The sequence below is a fragment of the Hypomesus transpacificus genome, chromosome 1 (assembly GCF_021917145.1).
Source record: "Hypomesus transpacificus isolate Combined female chromosome 1, fHypTra1, whole genome shotgun sequence".
In the NCBI taxonomy this organism is placed as follows: Eukaryota; Metazoa; Chordata; class Actinopteri; order Osmeriformes; family Osmeridae; genus Hypomesus; species Hypomesus transpacificus.
The window spans coordinates 6,636,214-6,658,763 of NC_061060.1; the positions used below are offsets into that span (position 1 = coordinate 6,636,214).

Consider the following 22,550-nt stretch of genomic DNA (forward strand, 5'->3'; position numbering starts at 1 on the left):
CAGACGGCGCCCTCCAAGACGTCCGTGACTGCAGGAGGAGCGGCAGGAGGAGCGGCCTGCGAGGGGAGTAGGAGCCGACCGGGAGTGAGGCCACCCCCCTTCAGAACCAGGGGAGCACTGGTCTGCCCCAGCCCCAGACCTGCCCCTCTAGCCCCCAGGCAGAGGCAGGGAGCCTGGGGCAGAGATGGCTGCAGCAACCCTGGAGGCATGGCCACACCGAGGACAAAACACACCTTCTCCTCCTCCTCCTCTGCAGGTAAGATCTCTCTCCACTCCAGGGTTGAAGTCTAGAAACGCCCTCAGGGTAACAATAACCCAGATTAAACTGATAAGAAGCGATAAGAACACAGAGCGTGTGGACCAGATCGGAGCTTGGGCAGGCCTGTGATCTGGCTCACCGAGTCAGTGACACATCCCATTCAGGAGACAGAGTAAACACATGCAGGGGTACAGGGTTCACCCTCCCACATGCTGGCTGCCTCTCCTGGAAGCACGGGGCCAGGCTAATCATTTCCCAGGCGTCCCGTCTGTGGTGGAAACACTGAGCTGTCACCTGAGAGTCTGGGCTGCTCTGTCTGGGTCTGTCTAGCTGTGTGGAGTCGCACCGTGTGTCACATGCATGCATTCCAGCTGCAGCAGAGGAGTTGTTAGTAGTTCAGAGTACTTGTTTTGGGATATACACCAAGGTGAATGCTGAATGGCACCTAGAGGTAACTGATACTGCATTGTGTTCTACTTATCACAGAAGACTTCAATCCCATTCTTATGAGGGACCTCCCTGTTCTTGTCTTTTCTTTGTGGGGGGCAAAGATGCAATTTCCCCCGCTCTTAATTTTTTTGAATGGGTCTTGGTAGTTGTATTTTGTCATGTCTCTCAGTGCATTTAATGTGCATGTGTTTTGGTCATTAGTGCAGTACCTAGTCTCCCCATTGGAGGGCAGCCCAGAGGGGTTCTTCTAGACAGCATGGTTTTTTCCTGTTCCTGATGAGCCAAGCCCATGTTATGACTCCCCCCCCCCCCCCCCCCCCCCCCCCCCCCACCAAAAGAATAGTAAGGGATGCAGATGTCACCTTTCTACTCTCCAGGACAGGACCTTAAAACACCCCCCCCCCCCACACCCTCCCATTTTCCTCTACCTCTTCTCTGAGGAATAGGGGGGGACATGAAAGTAGGAAAAGGGGGTGGACTTCCTCTAATAAGAGGCCAGCTGTGCTGATGGGAAAAGCAGGGGAAGGAAAGGGAGGTTTGGAGGAGAGTTGCAGAGCTGCTGTAAAAACTCACACGAAGCCCAGTGTGTGGAACAAGCTCCCCGACACGAGAGCAGGGTGACTGCTGCACTTCTCCCAGGCTCTGCTCAGTCACACTGACGTTCTCTAATGACACGCACTGATACGTTGGCCCAAGTCAACAACATAGGTGAGTTGGTTTTTGTGTCATTGATTACATTTGTATAGATAAGAAAAAGAGGCAATCACACAAATGTATAAAAGCCTGTAACCCTTAAAACATACTTTTCTCAGTAGCATCATGCTGTCATGGCCTTATTTACCCTGTTATGGTGATTTGCAGTCTGTGCTTGTTGCACTTGTTTGACATCAGCCAGTCACATAACACTAGGGTGACCAGCCCTCCTTGCATAACCTCTCCACCAGAAGGATGCTGGCTGTAACAGGCCCGGCGTGGAGCCAAGTCGCTCTGCTGCTGTAGTAGCCAAACCTCTCTGGGCAGTTCATGTTTTTCCACTGTTCTCTGTGATCTGGCAGGGACAAAGCAAGTCAAACAAAGCCCCCCCCCCCCCCCCCCCCTCCCTGACCATTTCGAGGTCACTTCCAGATGTGCCACTGATGTCATATTCCTCTGCTGTGTTTGTTTACTTGTCCTATGTCACACAGGTAGTCAGATGGCCCGTTCGACCGAGGGGCACTCTGTGGGGGCCACTTCTGTGGGGGCCACTTCTGTGGGGGCTACCTCAACCAAGGGTGGCGCCAGGCCCCCCGTAAGCAGATCCCGGCTCCTCCAGACCCCTGGCCGTGGCTCCACCCCTGGCCGTGGCTCCACCCCTGGCCGTGGCTCCAACCCAGCCCACCCCTCCACCCCAGCCTTCAGACTGCCCCACAAGCCCCAGGCTCAGGGACCTCCCAGGAGCCAACCCTCCAAGACCAGCGAGCACAGCTTCAGCACAGGAAACACACAGGGTGAGACTTCTGGTAAAGGCTCCCACACTGCAGGGGCTCAGTTGGCTTGGTTATAGCAGTCCTACTGGACACATGGATTTAATGAGATGGATCTGCAGGGGCATATTGTGAGGCTGCATGTCTGCCTGGTTGTCCCAAGGACACATCTGGCTGTGGGGGGATGAGCAGGACTGGACACCATGACCCACATTGGCAGACTCTAAGGCTGCTGTACACGTAACCCCCTCCATCCCCCTAAGGCAATCTTCTTGGGTGAAAGCTGTGTGGAGATTGAGACATGGCTTTCATATTTTTCAATTCTATTGACTGTAGTTATAATGTCATACTCACGAGAGTGATCGTGGCTACTGTCATTGCTTTCTACCTAGAAGATGTCAGGTGAGCCCAGTGTTTCTAGTCTGCCCTACATCAGGGATTCCCCCTCCTTCAGACAGTAATCCAGATGGCTCTAAACCTCTTTAAGACAGCTGTGAAATGTTCAAAGATCCAGCTTTATGAGATGAATGAACTTTCTTCTGCAGAGAGAGAATACATTGTTAGAAATATCCCCCCACTTGTGGTAGTTTGACTGTGTATGGTGCATAATGAGAACTTTGTGTCTTGGAATTTCTCTGACTGCTGAGTAGTGTAGTGGAGAGTGAGGGAAGCCCCAGTAAACAATGGGCCTTTTCTCCCCCCCCCCCTTCAGCATCCTCGAATACTCACTGCTCCTGATTGGCTGTGGAGTTATTCCTCTGACTGGGGTCCCCCCACACACTGTTGTCAAGGAGACGAGGGTCTGTTCCACTCTACTTCACTCACAGCGATGCCTAGAGGGGTGAGGGAGCTCACAAATACCACTGCTGTCCGGACCACTTTGTTTTCCCTGGTTTTTCTATATATACATCTTTTTTCCTCCATCGTTTTTTGATTTGACAAACATGTCTGCTTCCGGGGGTCTCCGGAGCTGTACTTGGACTGAGTACTCGGCTTCCATTTTCACCAACTCCTCCCTGACGCCGCTGGGCAGCGCGGGGGACCACTGTGACCTCACTCTGGTGACATGCCTGCTCATCGGGTCCTACCACTTCTGTGTCGGCCCTTTGTTGGCCTTTACCAGGGAGGCCCGAGCCCAGCTGTGGTGCAGTAAGTCAGACGGGAGCGGGACTGAAACGCGTCCCTCTCCGTTTTCATCACCCAGAGCGACAGCACGGCTGTGATAGATGGGGACAGCGAGGGGAGTCAATCTCTGGCCGCTATACAAGGACGAGTCAATGAGCTGTGTGACTGTACTTGTCATATTCCTTTCATGAAGTAATAGATCTGACTTGCTCTAGCAGTGCAAATGACCTTATGTTTTAAGTGTGTCTGCCCTCTCTGAGTCAGAACCATGTTGCTCCATGCTGATCCAGGGTCTCTCTGTCTCCTAGCTTCTGGGGGTCCTGGCCAGAGTTCTGCTGGAAGAGCTCACAACCCCCACTCCTCCACAGCCCCAGTGTTGAGAGCCAGGCTCCTCACACAACCAGTGAGGTGCACAGGATCCGGTAAGCAGATCACACACTTCATGAAATGATGTTTTCTTCAGTATGTTGGGTTTATTTAGTCAACTTCTGTTTTTTTTCCCCTCTTAATCTAAAACTGTAATCAGATTAGAGTGGCCTATTTGGTGTTTCTCCCTAAATCTCACAGGCATAAGACTGAGTTTTAGCAGATTAAAATCTGCTGACACGCCTCCCCTTTTTGTGAGTGATGCAACAGCATGGAAAACATGAGTGAAATGCATGAGACATGATAAAACAGCAGATAGTCCTTTATGACAGTGTTCCCCAGCTCTATCATTAGTAATGAACCCCCATGTGCTCACACAAATCAGGTCACCCACTTTACACACCTGATAAAGTCAAGCTGATTGAATTAAACTGCTCATTCACCCATGGCCCAGAGAGGTTGTGTACACCTCAGTGATCAAGTACCCTTCAGAATGAGCTTCCTGGCAAACATAGCTTCTCCCTGGTGCATATGACAAGGTTGTTGAGGTCTGATTCATGTGCGTGATTTACCAGTCTTGGTGTTTATGCAAAACATCTTCCAGGAATCTCCCTTTCTGCCTCTAGCCATGCCACTATGGTTCTGTGTGTGTGTGTGTGTAATGCGCACGCAAGCCGAGAGCTTTATATTATCTTTCTCTTCCTCCACAGCCTCAGTAGCAGTATGCAAGACCACGCCGTTGACCAATCAGACGGCCAGTCCTCTGAAGAGAACCGCCTCCTCCCGGCTGGTCCACCCCACAGCTTCTGTACCAGGTGACCATGGACGCTCTGCCTCCTAGGAACCTATAGAAAGGTTTCCACACTCAGTACCATCTCAGATACAGTACATTCCACCCGGTAACGTGGTTATTCTGCACATAGTTATTAAAGGGAGTTATCACCCTCATGATGTGATCAAATGTATAAATGTGCATTTAATTTATAGGAGTGCGTTCATTTGAAATCAATTTCATGCGTTACCGCTGGAATGTGAGGATGATTAGATTAGGTCAAACTGGACTGTAGATACATGCAGGGGAGGGCTGGGGAGAGGACAGGGGAGGGCTGGGGAGGGCTGGTGAGGGCTGGGGAGGACAGGGGAGGGCTGGGGAGGGCAGGGGAGGACAGGGGAGGGCTGGGGAGGGCTGGGGAGAGGACAGGGGAGGGCTGGGGAGGGCTGGGGAGGGCTGGGGAGGGCAGGGGAGGGCTGGGGAGGGCTGGGGAGGGCTGGGGAGGGCAGGGGAGGGCTGGGGGGGGGCTGGGGAGGGCTGGGGAGGGCTGGGGAGGGCTGGGGAGGGCTGGGGAGGGCTGGGGAGGGCTGGGGAGGGCAGGGGAGGGCAGGGGAGGGCTGGGGGGGGGCAGGGGAGGACAGGGGGGGGCTGGGGAGGGCTGGGGAGGACAGGGGGGGGCTGGGGAGGGCTGGGGAGGGCAGGGGAGGGCTGGGGGGGGGCTGGGAACCCTTGCTCCTGACCCAGACCACCTGTTCTTTCCACTCTGGTCTGCTTCTCTGCACATATGTTTCCTCTAAACATAATTACACTAAAGACGTGATTAGGTCTCTGTTGTATAGCCCTTTGTTAGTCTCCCCAGCCCTCTCCTCTCTGGCTACAGAGTACACTACGCTTCCCTGAAACAATCTCCCAAAATGATAATATTCCTGGGTCTTCTGTATTCTCAAAGGCATCTTAGGAATCTTATTCAGTGTAGGCACTCTGCAATATCTGCATCATTTTAGAACAACCAACAGAGGAGCATTCAGAAATCTTCGGGCGATAATGGAAGTCAAATGCCTGGCTTCTGTGGGCGGAGACTGAGGGGGATTCATCCTCCTGTCAAGGCACCTACTGTCAATCAGAACATCTACTAATTGCATCCCTTATGGTGGAAATACATGACACTTTTTTTCACAGATTTCCATAGAACCCATTCATGGTTCAGCACATTGTCTGAAGAATTCTCATTAGATCTGTTTGACAGTACAGGCTGATTGAGCTGGGTTTGTTTATAGCCAGGCAGACTCAGCCTTGCTACCAGCTACAGTACATCCATCACCTCCCGCCATTTCTCTTTCACTATGCCTGCAAGGAGGAGAGAGGGAGCGTGGAGCGAGCGTGTGTACTAGGAGGACAGATTGAGCTGCCATTCGCTGTGGCCTCTACCGCTCGCTCCTCCCTCACCCCACCCCCCTCTTCTCCTCTCCTCCTCTCCCAGCATCCAGGCACAGCCATACTGGATCAGCTCCATAGCCAGGGCTGGGGAGATGCGGCTAGGCTACTTGGGAGCTTTGTCTGCTGCTGTGCCTGGTGCTGAGTGGAACCGCTGAACGGCCACAACAAGAGGATTAGGGCTTTCTCTGCTTGCCTCCTCCACATCTGCCGAGGGGCTACTGAAAGCATCACCCAGTCTTTCTAAACCCAACCCGCCCCCTCCCTGCCCTCACCCTCACTCCACCAGCCCCCTCCCCCGTCCCTCCCTCCCTCCCTCCGCTCTCCTCCCCCAGGCTGGGTATGTGCTGTTGATCCTCTTTGCATGAGGAGGGAAACGAGCGCTGCCACGCTCAACTGACTGTTCGTCTTCCTGCTCCTCTTTTTGTTTTTCTTCCTGTCTTTCTCACTGTGGCACCGGATCCTCCAGTGGAGCTGCTGCCGTGTGTCTCTCTCTTTCTCCACCTCGGTGCTTCAGCATCACCTGAGTTCCTGCCGTGCCTGGGCTCTCTGGCATGCGCTGCTCTGCAGCCTGCTTCTCCTGCTCTGCTTTGGGATTTCTGTTTTGGATTCTTACGAGAAGCGGTAGTTGCGTAGTTGGGACATCTTGACTTCCCTTGCTGCTCTTTGCTGGAGACATGCTTTGGTCTCCCAAGCTCTCGCTGTCCAACATCCACGTGCGTCTGACAGCCAAGGGTCTCCTCCGGAACCTTCAGCTGCTGTCAGGATGCAGGAAGAACACGATGGTGTTCCACGCAGGTCTGTATCCCCTCACAGCCTCGTCCAGGCAGGAGACGGATGGCTCTGGCTGTCGTTGCTGCTGTCATCCCTGTGCTTGACACTACAGTCACCGCTGTTGTGGTTGTAGCTGCCTCTAACACCAAGCGCATTAGCAATTAGCTGTTTGCCAAGCTATATTTATCCTAGTGAGTAGAGGTTCTTTTTACATTTTACCTAGCTGTGTATATTATTTTACACTGGATCACCACTTGCAGTATTTAAAGTGGGTTTACAAATGAATTAATTTACTAGTTAAATTATGAAGGCAGTTAATTCATTTATAAAAACATATTTCAGACTGGTGTACTGTCTTTTGGTCACGTGTGTGTGTGTAGCGTTTGCTTGAGTGTACTCGTGGTCATGCATGCACCGAGACCCACTGCTCCCGTTTCACCCTGAGATGTGGGCTATTTTGGGAGCAAGTCACTAGGGTCGAGCTGTGTGAACCTTGTTGTTGTGATGAGGATTCTCTCATCAGAGAATATTTACCAAAAAAAGACATTCCTCTTCCCCTCCCAGAAGTTGTCATTTGTGTAGACATGGCCTAATAAGGATCAGGGTAAGGGTCAGACCTATACAGAAACCTGCCCCAACATTCCATCAAGTCCCACTTGCTTTTCTGTGACATGTATTTCTGTGGTGTCTCTCATAAAATAGGAGTACGTTAGAGGGGGTGAGGTGTTTTTACTGACATGGTTTCTGTGTAAGGTTTACAGTACTACACGAGGAACTAAACCACACTGAGGGAAGGGAGGAAAGAAATGACTCCTGTCCAGAATGTAATCCAGCATTGTACATGTAATCTGGGTCACTGGGCCTTTCCAGTCCAGGAGATGACACAGATGACTTCATTGCCTTGTTTGTGCACCCTTTAAAATGGAAACAGCAATAACAGGAAATAACAATCAAAGTCAGTTCATTTCTATAACCCAGACTTGCATCCAAAATCGACATGGTCAGCTTGATCCTAATGTTGTTGTGCAGTGACGGTGTACAGCATGTTCCCTCACCTGCACTCCAACAGGGCATATGTGCTACAATGAACCAGTCATTGACTTGGTGTCCATTTTAAACAAGAACTGGATATCAACATTGGGAATAGTTGGTGCTGGCAAGCGTTAGGTTGAAGTGACAGTTTTAGAATCAAAGCAGCGCCACACTTCTAGTACTGGGGTGTTGTTCACGTCGCACTGGAGCCGCGACAAGTGTTTTATTGTGATCTGTTTCCCATGATGCACTGTGCTGTGGCGCGACATCTCCGAGGGACACCAGACACCCTGAGCCTCTCACCAGACACACCATCAGGCTCGGTAAGGACTGCTCGCTATATTCAGAAACTAGGGAGACCGCGGCTACGTTCAGAGCACCGAGGCTGTTCTGCTCATAGAGCAGCGTTCTGTCTTCATCTCTGTAGGCGCCTGGAATCAAAATAACCACAGCTCCACTGTTGCCATGGTAGACACCAGTTACATGTACAGTAGCAGTTAACTGAGATCACAGCCCAGAGAGAGAGAGAGCAAGACGGCCTCTTTAAACCACTTTAAATAATTCAGGGCAAAAAGTAGGAATAATTTAACATGCTCTGCAATGATCTTTTTTATGTGCTTTTCAACCCAGGTGTCAAGTCCCCTATGGAACTGAAATTGAGGAAAGTTATTATATCAATCAATATACACAATAACCCTCCCAAGTCTAATTAACACTCGTAATTTAAAAGGGAAGAACTATCAGGCAGTAAGAACTACTTGATCAATTCCTTTACATGTTCATACATGATTATAATGTGGTCATGTAGCTGACTTCTCCTGCTCCATATGAGGGCAGCCACACTGCGGTAGCTGCGTCTGCTGTGGTGGGCTGGGCTGGGCTTCACTGCTTGTGTGCAGCTCATCAGTCAGGCCTGCCCCTGGCTGCAGAATGGCCTGAGGAGGTGTTCCTGAAGGGTCCAGGGAGGCAGGATCTAGTCTGGCCACCGGGGGGCGTCAGAGAACCTCCTGGTGGCTCACTAAACTCCATCAACACACTGCTGGTGTGCCAAGGGGCTTTGCAGAGCTGCTAAAATGGCTTTGCTTAAAGTTTATGAGCAGTCCGTTTTTATAATTAGAAGCTGATCTGCAGTGTGTGTTAACTTGGAACTATATAACACTACTCTAGAATAACACTACCTTAACTGTGTCTTCACATCAAAACATGTTGCACAGAGAAAGATGCCTTCTCTAGAATGTTTCTTATAAGCAAGCCAGCCCATGATGTATTTAATCTAATGAAATTCTACGACATGGCAAAGTGGAATATTCTGCCAGCCAATGCACTGGCCCCAGAAGCAGGATTATTAAACTGGGTCATGTGGCCTTTTAATCAACATTTAAACCACTATACGACCAGCACATATCAACATTACTGCCACACATTGCTGTAGTTGACCAAACTATTTCCTAGAAACGGAGAGCTGCAAAAACTGTCTCTAAACTACACTTTGGAATGTCCTTCTAGATTCCACAACCACATAAGTCAGTGTTTCTACTCTTCACCTACAGATGGAATCTTTCTGTTTATCTAGTGGGTGGAGTCTATGAGTACAGCTGTTTGATTTGGCTTAGACCTAATTCTGTTGTCAATGGAAACGGTCCTCGAGGTGAACTGTATCTGCACAAGCACACTTGTGCACACAGTATGCACACACGCATACGTAAATTGAATATCAAGTCAAATATCCGACAGACTGTTTTATGTTGTAAACCTGTAGACTTCCATGGTTTACTTTGTAGCAGTTTTTTTTTTTGCCATAGGATTTTCTTAAGGATGTGTATGCTGTAGCTGAGGCAGGCTGTGGTATGGTGTGTGTGTGTGTGTGGAGCTAACACAGGCATCTCTGTCAGGGCACTGCTGGAATGCTGTTGTCTCCATGGCTGCATTGTGCTGCCCTCTCTGCCCAGGCCCAAGTTCAGCACTTCTATCTTATTGGCTGAGTTGTCTCCTCTCATTCATCCCACTTCATTGCCCACAGCAAGGTTGTGGATCAGTTCTGTGCTTCGCTCAATAGCCACGCAAGACTTCAGTCTCTTACATGATGATTTCGAATTTGTGTCACCTTTACAGTATGTTTATGTAAATGTGAAGACGTAGCTAAACTTCCCGACGCTGTGGACAGAGGCATATGACATGGAGACTGGGAGTCGAACTGGAGTGTGGATGTGGTAAAGGATCCTTTTACAAAGGTACCTTGTGTTGTGATGAGGCAGGCTGAGCCTGGTCACTCCACTCTGACTAACCTGTATTTGTATACAGTGTTTTAAACCAAGGGCTCATGGTGTGCACATCACACTGCATGCCTGCAGCAAGGAACACATCAACACGTTTGTTGTTGTGTTCCAGCTGGATGTAACACAGCTATTTGTGTTCCCCCCCGACCATTGCCAAGGTGGGTTACCACCGTCATGTGTTGGTCTGTCAGTCACTGTAATTAGGGGGGCCGGAGGGGGGTGGGGGGGGTAGTCATGGTAAATCCTCCGTATCTCTGGAGTGTGTGGCTTTGTCCCCTGAGGGCCTGCCCCCCCCCCCCCCTTCATTATAGCTGGTATTCCCACTATGTCTGAGCCTGTCCTCACTGTCCTATTACATAAACCCCCCCCCCCCCCCCTCCCCATACACACGCCAGTACAACTCACAACACGCTTGCTGCCAGGTGTCCCATATCCATGATGAATCCTCATAAACATCACTTTCTCTCCTCCTCCTTTTCTTCATCCTCCTCCCCCCCCCCACAGGAGGTTTCTCCAGTAATGAGCATATATCTGGATTGGTGTCTCCTCTCCCTTCCTTCTCCTGTCATCAGAGGCTGGGGTGGAGGCAGCAAGCCCCTCAGCTGATTATCCTGGCCAGGATCCGCTAGCTTATTAAAGAGGGGTGTTGTATTTATACAGTTGATGTAAATCAAAACCACTGTGACACCGGCCTGCTAAAAGAAGCGGCCCAGTGTCCGGACGGCAGAAGATTCAATCAGGAGATGGGGATGTAATCTCATTCGGAGGCTCCATTTTGTGGTCGGCTCGTGGACGATCATCTCTCTCTCTCTCCATCTCTCTGTGTCCCTCTCTCATTCTCGTTCTATCTTTGTCTCTCCCTCCCTCTCCTTGATGGACTTCTGATCACTGTTGTCCTTGTACTGGGCTCTGTGGGCTGGGCCACTCTGCTTCCGGACTTGTAACCCAAGCAGACGTCCTGACGCCGGGCCAGGGCTGGATCTGGGCTGGAGCTGGGCTGGTGTGGAGGGCTGACTGGCTGTGGATGGGGGCACGGTAGCAGCAGAGGCAGCAGCAGCAGCAGCAGCAGGCTCCTGTATCTACAGTAGTGCTTCTCAATGGGGACCAGCATGGAGGGGGGGATGGTGATGCTGAACCATGTGACGACGCTAAACGGATGTTCTCTTGCAGTGGACAAGAACCGGCCCAAGGCAAACCCACGGAACCAGCCTGCAGCGCAGCCGACGCCCGCGCCTCCAGCCCCCAGCCATGGGCACCCGGACCTGGTGCTCATGGCGGCCAGGACGAGGGGCCCTGCGGAGAGCTACCAGGCCCTGTGTGAGAAGCAGAAGCGCCTCCGGGGCCTCCTGGCCAGCAGTGACTGCAGGTTCGAGGCCGTGGTCGTGGTTCTGCAGCAGGCCCTGGCAGAGGTAGGCACCCTGCACCTGACTCACTGTTCAGCCACTCGGACGTGTGTTTTAATGTTATGGATGCCTGGACCAAATGCCTTAGTACCGTGGAGTACCGTGTGAGGAATTTCATACCGGTGTAAGGACATTAGTGATCATGTTTCACCGTTACAGGTAGAACAGTGATCTCTGACTTGCATGTTCATTCAGGCATTATGTGCATGTGTGTTTGCACAAAGGCTTATGTGTGTGTTTGCACATGAGACGGCTGTGTGTGTGTGCCCCATGTGAAAGTGTTCTCCCTCCTATGTTTGTTTTGGATCAGTTTTCACGGCTGCAAGATATGATAGGCTTCCAGGAAGTAGTTCCCAGAGGAATTCCTTTCCCCACATGACATTGCAGAGGGAATGGTCCTATCAGCAGCTCCCCACGCTCATTGTGCCAGGGTGTCCTAACTTTCTAAAGCTATTTCAAGCTGAGATCATTTCTTTTATCCATAGAATTCAACACCTCCCTAGTTTACGTGGTTTCAAATTGTTTGACCCAACAGTCAGTTTCCAACTCATGACATGAGTTCCTTGTGTTGTTGTTTAGCACTTTGTTAAATGTAAAGACTTGAAAGCAGCTTCCTACATGAGTAATTTTCCAGGCATGTTTTAATTACTCTGCCCCCCCCCCCCCCCCCCCCCCCCGGTCTCCATAAACAGTGTTCCACCCGCCTGTATGTCTGACCCTGCAGGAGTCACACAGATATTCCTGTCACTGACTAGCCGCTAACAACTCTTTCACTACAGTATCACGGCACGTAGGCATGTTGTTTTAACTTAGTGGTTGTTGTTGTTGTCCAGATACTTCAGGAAGCGCAATTAGACAATTGAAATAAATCTGATAGTATCAGATTAGGAATAACTCAATTTTTCATTAAGGTTAAGGACGACCGTGAAATCATCTACCAGCAATGAGTGGAAAACATTATACCGTTTAAACAGATTGAGCAGTAGAAGTATATAAAGATAACACGCACTCCAACCTGTAGTCTTATTCCCGAGCACAGTACGGATGTAGCTGTCGTTTGACCTTACCGTTTATACCCCTCTGTATATCATCCTGTCATCTGGCCTTTCATCTGCCATATGTGTACTTCAGCTTGATATCAAAAGCATGACAATCTGCACAGCCCTTAGAGGGTCTGTGCAGTATCCTCACAGCAGCATCAGGAATACCAAGCTAACCTAATGGCAGAGGACGTCTCCTCCAGGTGGTGGGGCTGTGGCCCCGACAGTGAACACGCCTGTGTTTCCTAACCCTCCAGCAGAGTGTGGTTCCCCTCCCTCCCTCATTATCCCGGCTGGGTAAGCCTTTAAACGCTGGGTGGGGGCTGTTTTTGTCTCCCAGTGACAGTAAAATGGCCCCCTCTGTCTGTCTGTCTGTCTGCGGGGCTTCAAAGAGCGCTCCTAAAGAGAGAAACCACCACAGCCCCTCCACATTAATAACAAGTGCTGCCGGAGCCTGCAGGCTGTTCTGCCCATGAGAACGTGAAGCAAACGCCGCCTGGAACTAGAATCACAATCACCATTACTGTCTCCTGAGACATCCTCCTCCAGGGTGTGTTTTTGTTTGGATAAACTCCGGATTCTCGTAAATGGAACATTGTACAGCCTGTATCAGTCGCTGTATCCGTTAACTGGACAAGCAAGGAGCGGCCCTGTCCTATGCGAGTCTGGGCCTGATAGTGGAGACATGGCGGACGTCATGTATGCCCAGCCTCTTCCCTCCAGAGGACCCTGGGAAAACTAGCCATCATCCCTCTAATAGGCTGCCTCTGGACCTTATCTGACATCACTGCCTGTCCGTCAGACTCCAGGCTCAGGTCCTGACACACACCAGACTGTGCTCCCTCCTCTGTAGGCTCTGCTCTCTATAGAGTGTGATGCACCCATGAATATAGATTGATGTACACATCGCTCTGCTCAGGGGGATGACTGCTGGTGTGATAGGTTTGCTGTCGTCCTCCTGTCCATAATTCTCTGAGCAATGGAACTTGTGGTTGGGTACAGTCCATATACAGACAGCAGCTCAGTGAGGCAGTTCTAACCAATGTGGGTAATAATGTGTCTGGAATGAGTTTGAATACAGAAAGAGCTACGCATTTTACAGGCAGTTGATTTTGGATCAGTCCGGACGAGGCTTGTGAAATCATTTTAGGAGACTAAACATCTGTGGGATCACCTCAAAGTGATTATCAAGACATACAAAACAGAGAGGGTTTCTCTCTGTTCCTCTGATAGTATTGTAGCAGCTGCCTCAGACGGCCCCCTCTCTCCAAACCGGCCTATCCTCCATCCTCTCCAATGGAAACCAACAAACCCCATAGAGAACCATTGACAGCGACCATATGTTATATAGTGTATCATTTGGGGTACAAGGACTCTTGTGTATAGTTTGATCTCTTGGACTAGTATGAATAAACCCATAGCATATGCTGTGTTGTTGGCCTCCAGGGGTGAAGGGGGTGGGGGCTTATCTGCTAGTGAACACAGTGTACAGGATTGGAATCCGATGGCCACTCACAAGACCAAGAATAGGGGGCCAGGCCTCGCCATGCTTGTGTGAGAATGTCCCAGCTGTTGACTTGACATGGTTACAAACCGCAGCCAAACACTGGATAAGGTAGGTGTGTGTGTGTGTGTGTGTGTGTGCGTGGGTGCACTGTTTCTTATCACCTGTTTAGAATATTCCTGTCAGCAGCACTGGGCATAGATTACCGTAATTCCTCTAGAAGAGGAGAAATGGGCATAAATCATTTTTCAAAAATGATTCACCCTTTTATACAATCATGATCCATAAACAGTGTATATATATATATATATATATACACATAGCAGTTCCATCCCCCTATTCTCCACACGTCCTTTTATTTTTGGGTTTTCTTTCCTTGAACATTACCAGAAGATGGAAACCTAATCCAGATTGATCTCATAGTATTGATCCCCCCCTCCCACAGAGGGCGGTCCTATACATGATATGTGCACATAGCTTTGTACCACCATCAGAATGTCATTTACATTCGATAAACTAAATCATACACCCTAAAAGATCTAGCGACCAGACGGCCAGCCAATCAGGTGAAAAAAGGCTTTGTGCTCTCTTCCTGGAGTAAGTTGATAAAGACGCCCACGCCCCGTGTGTTGGCTCCGTCTCATCTTGCCCGAGAGCGGAGCGATGCTGCGTTGTAGTCCAGATCACCATCCATTAATCTGGGACGCTCTGGTCTGGATTCATACGGTCAGACCCCATCCCCTCCACACCACAGCCCATTCTACCGGGCTCGGCCCTAGCACTCCTCCACACTCACTGCTCCTCTTTCTGCACCATGCAAACAGATCATTTGTCTGTAGGATGATACTGGATTTGTGGCTGGCTGCGGCTCTGTGTCCGCAACAGGGGGATACAGAGATCTAAATGTTCTAAAGGCATTGATTAAACCCAGTTGGGGGGTGGTAGAGTTGGGAAGGGTTGGTTGGTCATATTAATGAAGCCCCCTCCCTTCCCCCCCCTGGGAAGGTCACAGGAGAGTCTAAGTACCTCTCCATCAGACGAATGTCAAAGCTCTCCCCTCTGTGGTGCTGTCTGTTTGCTCTGGCTGTGGCCACTGCTGGCTGGCTGGCTCTTAAAGGGCCAGCAGCACAGCAGGGAGGGGGCGGGCCCCCAGCCCACTGCAGCCTGCCCCTCTCTTAGGGAGAATACGGCAGGACAGGCTGCTCTCACTCACCAGGGGCCAATGATAGTGGCCGCTGCACTCCAGCTTCAGATGGAGAGGCAGCAGCCTTAGAGAAGGTGGTGTGTGTGAGTGTGTGTGTGGAGGTATCCTGTGAGGAGGTGTCCACCTGGGCTGCTGCTGCTGTGTCCTGGCGTACAGGACTTCCAGAGCCTGCCTGGAGGTCTGGGCGGGAGGGGGGGGGGGGGGGGGAGTCTCCTGGAGGCTGAGCCCCAGGCAGAGGCTTCATCATGGGCTGCTCGGGGAGCAGAGACTGCCTTAGCGCTTCATGTGCTGGAAGAGACGGGGTACAGTATCCGGCTTCTCTTTTGTTCTGTTTATGCATTAGTGAATGGTAGGCTGTTAACATGACGGGCTATTTGTACTGCCAAATACGATCTCTTACTAATGGATTTTTTTGAAAGCAATAACGATTAGACCTACTTAAGTGATGACTTTGCCCCTTAGCCTCTGTGATTCAAAGATCTCTAAGGCTTCTGTTGGCTTGCTGATTGTGGATCATGTGACTGTGTTAAGTGTGTTTTCTCTGAGTGAACCATGTGTGTTTTGCGTGAGCATATTGAGGAGGGAAACAGGTATAGCGAAGAGGAATGTTTTTGGTTTCTCTCTGCGTCAGTTTGGGAGACTGCAGATCTCCCCCCTCACTACTGCAAAACCCAGCAGACAGGGAGCGGAATGGGGAGAGAGACTGGAAAGGAAGGGAAGATGTTACCAGAGAGAAGGGAACTCGTGTTTTTGTTTTTACTTCCCTCTTCTCTTCATTCCTTTTCTCTTGAGTTGCATTTCCTGGTGTAATAAGTATGTCTGGGCATCGTCCATGTCATAGATAGATTTTGGCATTCAATAAGAGACATGATTGGATTCTGAGGTTCAATATCCGCCTGAAGGAATTGTTTTTTGGTGGTGATGGGGAGGGATGGATGGTGATAGAACTGTCACCAACTGATGATTTTATGATCTGCCATAAGGTATGTCAGTAAATACAGTCCCACCTTATATCATCTTATATCGCTGGGTGTTTACATTGTTACTAAAAGTAGAGTTTTAGATTGTATACTGAAAAGAAAACAGCTTTTAAATATTGCACTGATTAAATGATCCAAAAGTGAGTATTGGTGTGTGTGACAATCCAGTATGTGAACATCCATGAGCGCTTGGAGTGTGTAACCGCTTTTGCTCTGCCCTCCCCAGCGTGACGAGGCCATGAAGCATCGCAAGGCGCTGTCCCAGGAGATGGTCGCCCTGAAGGGAGAGCTGGGTAAGGAAGGGCATCTCGGCTCCCTCACCCTCTACCTCGCCCTGCCACGCTCACCTCCCTTTCTCCCTCACAACACCTCATGTCCTCCGGCACCACTCCTCACCCTCTCACCCACATCCTCCTCAGCCTAACCATGTTTACTCTAAGGTACAACCACATATGTCATCGACTGGGTTGACAGCTCCTGCTCCTAAAGCCAGCAGACGATACGTGTGTGTGTGTGTGTGTGAGTGGTGCAGCCCAGCTTTTGCAGAGCACTGAACAATCTCTCCAGACCTCATCTGTCACAGAGCTGTAGGATGCAGGGGCCTGCTAGGACTCTCCAGGCGCTCTCTGGATGTCAAATGTGTCTTTCCTTGCTCAGCTAAAGAGAGCGCTACATGGAAGCTGTGTCTGTGGCCCTGCAGTGAGCAGCTCTGCCTGGGTTGGACAGGAGCTAGCCATAGCAGCTTATGTGTGTCACGAGCCAGGACAATCAATGGTGTATAAACAGTGAGCGTGCTGTTTGTCTGGTCCCTGGACACTGCTGCTGGCTTCCTCTCTGTGTGTCTGCCCACGCCTAATGACATTCTCCTCCCCCTCCTCTTCCTCCCATGCTTTATCTGAGAAAAGGACGCCCAGAGATGGCGGAGCGCGGTGTGTATTTTATTGTAAGTCTGTTGCCTGGTGGGGGAGGGGTTAGTTGAGTTGACCCCTGACCCCCACAAAGGCTATTGCTGCCGGTCAGACATCCTGAGGGGGGAGGGTAGGCCCTCAGTGATGGAATTCCTAAGCACCTGAGGCCTTGGGAGGGTTGTGGAGACAAATCCCGTACTGTGCACACACACACACACACTAAATTGCATGCGTTGGCGGCCTTGGGACACACCCCTGGTAGCCATGTGCTGTGTTCAGCATCCATCTCGTTCATGTAGCCCCGCCCCTCCAACCCCCCAGACCCCTGTTTGTGATCAGACAGGGCCGCAGCCTTGGGACCTGCACATGACTCCTCTTTACCCCTGGGCTCAGTCTTTACCTCTGGGCTCAGTCTATCAGCCTCTTAGCACATTCCTGCTACTGGTGTGATGTTTAAGACCCCCAAGGACCCCCTCAAAGACTCTTCTTGTGTTTTGTTACTAGAATGGGGGCAAAGCCCATAATGCATTTCTCCCCAGGGTCCTGCTTATGCAGCCGCTCGCCGTTGTACTCCCCCCTCCCCAGACAGTATGCTCTTAGCTAGTGTGAGCTTGCTCTCCCGATGATGTCACCCCCCTGCCCATGGCAGCTCTCTCCAGTAATTATAGTCTGACTGCATTGTCTGTTTGGGCCACGGCCAAATTTGTGATATACAACCCTCCCTGTGTTATTACCCCTCCTTACTAGATGAATTAAAAGCACATGTCGGAGCTCTCGCCTGCATTGACTAGGGGTCCGGGTGCATCCCCAGCCCTCTTCTTACCTCCTTGGCAGTGGGCCACCGGACAGATAGTGTTTTAGTAATGGGGCTCCTATACGAACCCACTAACTCCTGAACCATTGTGGTGTTCGGCGAGGGTGCATCAAGGCTGCAGAGTCTCGTATGACCAGACCAGCCGCCCCTCCCACTCTCTTACACACGCCTGAGGAATGCCAGGCTCTGTCTGTGTGGCTGTGCAGCATGCCACGACCTGATGGGCTCCCTAGGTCTCTGTAGGTCTGTCTGTCTCCGTCTTCCTCTCTGTCCCTCTCCGTCTCCCTGCGTCTCTCTCTGATGTGTATACTATATGCAGGTTCCCCTGGGCCCTCCTCCAAGCCTCAGAACATCACTGTTCATCAGAGTCATGGAGATGCTGTCATCGTGTCCCCTCCCTGGTCCAGACCACAGTATTGACTGTCTTCCTTGTCGGTCTCTGCTCATGTTTCCTCCATCAGAGCTGGCTTATTGAGCGGCCCTCGGCAGCATGTTTCGGCCCCCTATAATAGAGTTACACCACATGTTTATGTAATCCCTCTCTCCGAGGTCTGACCTCCCCTGGGGTTCTCCATCTCTGGTCCGACCCAACAGCTGAGGCCCCCCCTGGCTCTTCGTCACTGGCTCTTCGTCACTGGCTCTTCGTCACTGGCTCTTCGTCACTGGCTCTTCGTCACTGGCTCTTCGTCACTGGCTCTACATCACTGGCTCTTCATCCTGCCCTGACAGTGATGGCGACACGCCAGTGAGGCCTCCCTCACTTCCTGTCCCCAACTCGGTGGGTTCAAACCAGGGTGTGTAAATGTCTCTTGTAGATCTCCTGGTAAAGTAGACGCTGCTGACCCACAAGATGGTGTGAGAAGGAATTCAGCATGGCGTGATCGTGTAGAGGCCGACGCTCTACACAGGACCAAGTGCCTGACATGCACATCGACAGTTACCACAGCGTTGGTTCCGAAAACCATGTTACAGGAACAATGAGAACACTTAATCTTGTTTGTGTGGGAGGCTGGATATTCTGAGCAGGTTGCGTAAGGATATTGATTCCCACTCAGTGACGCTTTCAGCTCCACCAACAGCTGTAGGTGATCCAGCCCGTGCAGAACCAGCTCCCTCAGAATGGTTGGAGTCTTTAATGGAAACCACCTGTCACCCACGGCGACAGTACGACTACCCCGTCACCCACAGCTGCCCCCCTCATGTCATCGCCACCGTCGCTTCGTGCCGGGAGAGATGCTGTTGGGCCGGCGAGGTCTTGTTTTGTTGGGTATGGAGCTGGTACAGTGCCAGGCGCTGGGTATCTGACATCTGGTCTGACCCAGGCATGCGGCACGCCAGCGGCCACACCAGCATAACCTGTCAACAGGACTGTTGGTGACACAGACAGGATGCACATGAACAGTTGGGAATAGTTACCCCTCTTATTGCTTTCTGTTCATTGATGTGAACTGGTGTCAGCCAGTTCAAACTGGGAGGGTGACCTAGCTTCCCCAGCAAGGACACACCAGTCAGTATTGAGACACAGTACTGAGACAAGGATCGAAGACGCGTCACTGATTTGAAGGGAATTGTGAAATTATTAGATTTTGACACTCATTGTTATGTCTGTTTTGCCATCACTTGGGCAATAAGTTCCACGTGCTCTGTCAACCCACAAGGAAATTACACATGTTTTATCGGTTTTCAGAATTGAGCAATGCATGTCACAACGTGATCTCTGATATTGATCTGACTAAACAAACTGGTTGCCAGACTCCTTGTTTAATCCCCTGCTTAAGAAATCCTTCATTTCACTTACTCCGCTCTTACGGAATGGAGTTTCATACAAGCATATTTCTGCATTCCATTGTGACAGGTTGCATTAACACTTTTAATTACCCACAGTAAATCACTATGGTAGGACTATTCTAACCCAATGGAATTCACAGGCTCTTTTATATATATTGTTGTTAGATGTTATTCTTTGCTCTTCGTAAGGTGTGCAAGATATACTGTTTTCTAGTTTCCATTCGTGGACACAATCCAAGCTCCCAGACTAACTCTCCTCCTCCCCTCCTGTGTGGGTCTTCTCCAGTGAGCTCTTCCCACACCTGCGACCGTCTGAAGCAGGAGAAGGACGAGGCTCTGTCCACCATGGAGGAGGTGCTGCTGAAGGTGCAGGAGCAGCACGGCAGCCAGCTGGCCCAGCTGGAGGACAGGCTGCAGACCTTCTACCAGGCAGAGTGGGACAAGGTCCACCTCACCTACCAGCAGGAGGCTGACAAGTACAAGGCCTTGATGGAGCAGCAGGTCAGGAAGACAGGAACACACACACACACACACACACACACACTAAGGGCACACCTCTATCATGATGGACTAGGTACACCTCAGCAACCAGGATGTCCTGGAGTCAGTCAAGGCTTGGTTCCAAATTTGCTCCAAGGTCCTAATGCTATACCCAAGTAATCACCAACAATAGCTTGTAAACTAGTTTCAGCTTGCCTTCTATTGTTCCAGGTCATTGTAGCATTTCCACCGGTCCACCAAAAGACTGTATAACTACCATGACCTGTTATGTGACTCATACCTGTGAACTAAGTATTCTGTCATCATGGTCTGTTCAGCTGAGGTGTTTTAAGTCTCTGCATAGCCATTAGTCTGTGTCGTCTACTGCCGTTGTGTTGAGTCATACACTGAGCTAACTGTGGCCAGATTCTCTTGAGTGTTCAGTGCTAAGTCAAATGAGTTCAGCAGTAACGGTAAAGTGGTGTGCGTAAGAACCTTGGGTGCATCTTGTCAAAATGCCGTCACTGTGGGGCTTGTTTCATCCCCCTTGTTCGAAGGGTATAGCATGTACAAAAATGCTGACTCACTCATGAATCTGTCCACTTCAGAAATTAGAGCCCCTTATTAATGGGCTTTACTGTGTAAGAATGAATAACCAAATAGATTTATAAACAAATTCACATCCACGGTTCATAGTTCTTGTTACATTTGCTATTTTCTAAAGCCTGCTACTGTCTGCCTATCAGATGGGGGAGCTGAGGGCCACTCATGATGACCTGAGACAGATGCTGGAAAACAGGCACTCCGAACATCTCCAGAGTGTCCAAAAGCAGTATGAAGACTCGCTGGAGGGTGAGTTTATCACCACTTTGAGTTTAAGTTATTAGGTTATTGACTCTTGGGGTGTAGTGTGTGTGTGTGCTGCAATGAAACCTGTTTGCCTCTGTCTGCCTCAGAGATGAGGACGACTCACAAGCAAGAGCTGCAGACTTTAGAGGAAACGCTGAAGGAGGCCGAGGCCACTCGGTCTGTAAGTGTCCACTCTCAGAACATCTACTGTCTGTGGAGCCTCTGCACCTAGTGGCTGGAGGTGTTAGTGTTCTGCTGCTGTGTCCCCAGGGCCAGATCCAGGAGCTGACAGCAGAAAACGGCACTCTCAGCCAGAGGCTGAAGGTGGAGGAGGACAGGAGGAGGGAGCTGGCTGACAAGAACCAGGTACACCAGTGTGTAATAGGGGGCTGCTGCCAAGAACACACACACACATACCTCACACACACATACCTCACACAATCTCCACCCCTACCCCTGCTATCTTCTACTTATCCCATGCTCTGGCTCCAATAACGTCTCTTAAGATAGCATTGTTATTTTTGCTAAGCAACGGCAACTACCAGTGGCCTCCCCTTAAGTTGTTAGCTTTTTTTAAACCAAAGATATGGTGGTAAGGGAGGGCTGTCAGTCACAGTCAGTGTTGAGTGCGTGCCCCATCCTTTAGTGCTTAAACGATGCACATGAGGGGGTTTTAGATAACAGGCCACTATCACCCAGCCTCTCCTTAGCAGCTATAAATAAGCAGGCAAACCAACTGTCCTACCACCAAACACCATCAGTATGTACTGGGGTTTCAAACTAGTACAGTTTTACCTTGGAAATGCCCTACAATGCATTATTGCATGTTTTGGAATCATTTTATGGAAAGGATAGACTGAAAAAGACCAGGAGGAATGTTAGGTTACATGTACCATATGGCATTAAGATAAAGACTTCAACATAAAACATTATATAGTTTACAGTAGAACATCATTGTGCTTGGATGTGCTAATGCAGCCAAACTACTGGAACATTCTCACTGGCCCTGCCTGTGTGCGCTCAGTTCTGACTTTTGTCCCCTACACATGGCGCCACCTGTTGATAGATGTTATGGTTGCCCTGGAATGTGTGTCATTTTCCATGGAGCGTTGAATCCACCACCCGCCTGTCCTCCCTCTTCCAGAAGGACTCCCACACCCTGTACCTGGAGCAGGAGCTAGAGAGCCTCAAGGTGGTGCTGGACATCAAGATCAAGCAGCTGCACCAGCAGGAGAAGAAGCTCATGCAGATGGACAAGCTGGTGAGAGACCCTGATCCCGCACGGCACAGAACCACAACCACCCCTATGATGATGATGATGATGATGATGATGATGATGATGATGATGATGATGATGATGATTTACTTTATTGATCCCCAATGGGGAAACTGGTTTGCCACCATAGTCTGTACAACATACAAAACAGGAATACAGTAACAACATAAAACAAGCATAGTCACTTGTTAGTCAGGGGAGTGTGGTCCACTACCACAGTAAAAATAGAAGGTTAAAACAGGGAATACATAACAATATAACAATACTATGATGTGCAAATGAGCAATGTGCAGTAATACAATCAAATCAAATCAAATCAAATCAGCAGTCATGATTAAAAAGCCTAGCTGCTG

At 50.2% G+C, this 22,550-nt stretch overlaps 1 protein-coding gene across 3 annotated transcripts in view; it reads left to right on the forward strand.

The window, feature by feature from the left end:
- Positions 1-22,550, forward strand: part of mtus1a (microtubule associated tumor suppressor 1a) — a 30,985-nt gene that overhangs the window by 6,434 nt on the left and 2,001 nt on the right. The window contains exons 3-13 of one of the 3 annotated variants that reach the window (XM_047019710.1): positions 4-256; positions 1,894-2,196; positions 3,606-3,719; positions 4,374-4,478; positions 11,122-11,360; positions 16,309-16,375; positions 19,879-20,093; positions 20,819-20,924; positions 21,029-21,102; positions 21,192-21,287; positions 22,066-22,182. In XM_047019710.1, coding sequence (XP_046875666.1) covers positions 4-256; positions 1,894-2,196; positions 3,606-3,719; positions 4,374-4,478; positions 11,122-11,360; positions 16,309-16,375; positions 19,879-20,093; positions 20,819-20,924; positions 21,029-21,102; positions 21,192-21,287; positions 22,066-22,182 — 1,689 coding nt within the window. Of the gene's footprint in view, positions 1-3; positions 257-1,893; positions 2,197-3,605; positions 3,720-4,373; positions 4,479-11,121; positions 11,361-15,017; positions 16,086-16,308; positions 16,376-19,878; positions 20,094-20,818; positions 20,925-21,028; positions 21,103-21,191; positions 21,288-22,065; positions 22,183-22,550 lie in introns of those variants that run through there. The other 2 variants (XM_047019726.1, XM_047019719.1) reach the window with 2 other exon arrangements.